The 2465-nt window shown below is 37.6% G+C and overlaps 1 protein-coding gene across 1 annotated transcript; it reads right to left on the bottom strand.

Moving 5' to 3' along the window:
- Positions 1 to 1180: 1180 nt before the first annotated feature.
- On the bottom strand, positions 1181 to 1374 carry LOC133073932 (TP53-regulated inhibitor of apoptosis 1-like). The gene is given in 2 exon segments (XM_061167914.1): positions 1181 to 1317; positions 1320 to 1374. Coding segments are annotated over 2 exon segments (192 nt in total).
- Between the last annotated feature and the right edge of the window lie 1091 nt (positions 1375 to 2465).

Here is a 2465-nt window from a genome sequence, read left to right as displayed (position 1 = left end):
TGTCTAAGTGCTCATCTGATTCTGACATTTTTGGGGTACCATCATATAAACATTTTAAGAAGCGGCTTACTGTGGAAATTTTAGAACCCTCAGTGTAGTTCCCATTTGCTCTACCATACTACCTAGCTTAGATAAATCTTCACTTTTATAAATTAAAATTTATAAAATTATAAATTACATAAAGCTTCTCCCAGTGTAGACATGGGATGTGTGAGATTACAGGGTAATAGCTGTTCCATAAAGTGTTGAGTTCCAGGGGCAAACTGGAACTCAATGATAGAAATTAAATGTTACAATTTATTCCATTTTGATGATTACAGGGCAGGGTGGGTAAGCAAGGCAAATGAAGCAAATTCTTTTCTTCCTCCATTTAACCAGAGGCAGCATTTTGGCATTTTTGTGATATACAAGTTGACTTAACTCATTGACTTACATTGAAAGCTGGCAACAGCGAATCTTTGTAATCTAGGATCTTCTTCCATAGCCACTCTGAGGATCTTAATTCCTGAACTACGTACACCATGGGCTTTGAAATGATGTTCACTACAGTGTTCTTGAAGCTTTCACATCTTAATATGAGATCTGAAACCTCTTGTTAAGGTAGGGAACTGTTAAAAGTTGTCTTCCTCTTGGCTAACCCAGTTTACCAGCAATCTTAACAGTTAAGTTACTATATAAAAATAAAACTGTACTCCCAAGCATTTATCAGAACTGTTGTGCTGGAAACACCTTCCAAAGCATTCACTCCCTGAGAGAAAAGAGATATCCTAACCAGTTGCTCATATGAACAATAACTCCAGTACAGGATATGTAATGTCCTTCATAGCAGAGCTCAGGCAACCTTGGTCATCACAACAAGGTCTTCAGCACTTAGATACAAGATAAATTTAAAATTGACCCCAGACCAAGTATGGTAACCACAATCCAAAATAACCCCATTATTTAGCACACTGGGTTCCTGCTGTGATGCCAAAGCTAAAAATCTCAATGCAAAGAGTGATGCTCCATCATTTTTTATAAGTAAGAGAAAAATATCAAGAAGGAGGCAAGGAAAGCCTTCCCTCCTCAATCCATGAAATTGATGCTATCTTCACAGCTTTAATTGACAAAATCGAGGGTCCTCAATTTCCTGATTTGAGGAGTCCATTTTCAAGGTGACTGTCAATGTCAAGAAGAGCTTTCATTTTTCTTTGCAATGGCCCACGAACTCCAGTCCTTCAATAGGAATCTCTTTTGCCTTTATTGCTTTCTGAAAACACTGCTGGTGTCTCTTGAAGAGGCCAGTGCCTGGGTCCCTGGAGCCGTCTCCCCTTGAGGGAAGCACTAGTCATATTGGCACTTCAAGTCCATGCATGTCTTCTCTAAGCTGTTCATGGTGTCAGCATCTGTGGTGGTGTTTTGGGATGTGACACAATTTCAGCACTTTTTACACTATCCATGACATGGAAGCAACCTAGATGTCCACCAACAGATGAATGCATAAAGTAGTGGTGGTGGATATGTACAGTAGAATATTACTCAGCCATAAAAGAGAGCGAGTTTGAGTTAACTGAAGTGAGGTGGGTGAAACTAGAACCTGTTATACAGAGTGAAGTAAATCAGAAAGAGAAAAACAAATATCGTATATTAATACATATATATGGAATCTAGAAAAATGGTACTGATGAACTTATTTGCAGGGCAGCAATAGAATAACCACACCCAGGCCAGCTAGAAGTCCAATGCGCTATCCATTGTGCCACAGAGTCGGTTAGGGCAGCAAAAGAGACACAGACATAGAGAGCAGACTTGTGGACACAATGGGAGAAGGAGTGTGGGATGAATTTAGATAGTATCATTGACATGGGCAAAATAGATAGCTAGTGGGAAGCAGCTGTATAGCACAAGGAGCTCAGCTTGGTGCTCTGTGACTGCCTAGAAGGTGGGATTAGAATGGTGGGAGGGAGGTTCCAAAGAGAGGGGATATATGTATATGGCTGACTTACAATGTTGTATAGCAGAAAACTAACACAAAAATGTAAAACGACTTAAAAAAAATGAACAATAAACTGAAAAAAAAATTTCCTTTGAAGGGTTATCTCATCAGTTTCACTTCCTTGAATGTGTCTGTTTTCCTGTATGCTTTTTAAATTTTCTTGTTGATTTTTTTTTTTTTTTTTTTTTTAGTATTTTTCCCCTGATGTGTCTAAGTGTGGCTTTACATAGAGCTTTTTGAATTGATGGGTTAATTTCTATGTCACTTTTGGAAAATACTTTTTTCTCTGTATGTTTTTCACCTCTTGGGCTATTTTTCATTTGTTTATTTGTTTTCCTCTTCACCATTTTAGCTTATTCTTGACTTAACTGGTTATTTGGATTGAATGTTTGGCATTATATATAAAAATTATTGTCTGTCTGTTATTTTTTTTTTTCCTCTGAATGGCATTTTATTTTCTTTTAGATCACAGAACAAATGGCTGATCATC

The sequence above is a fragment of the Dama dama genome, chromosome 19 (assembly GCF_033118175.1).
Source record: "Dama dama isolate Ldn47 chromosome 19, ASM3311817v1, whole genome shotgun sequence".
NCBI lineage: Eukaryota > Metazoa > Chordata > Mammalia > Artiodactyla > Cervidae > Dama > Dama dama.
Note: the sequence above shows the minus strand (reverse complement) of the source record. Positions and strands in the feature narration are given on the sequence as shown.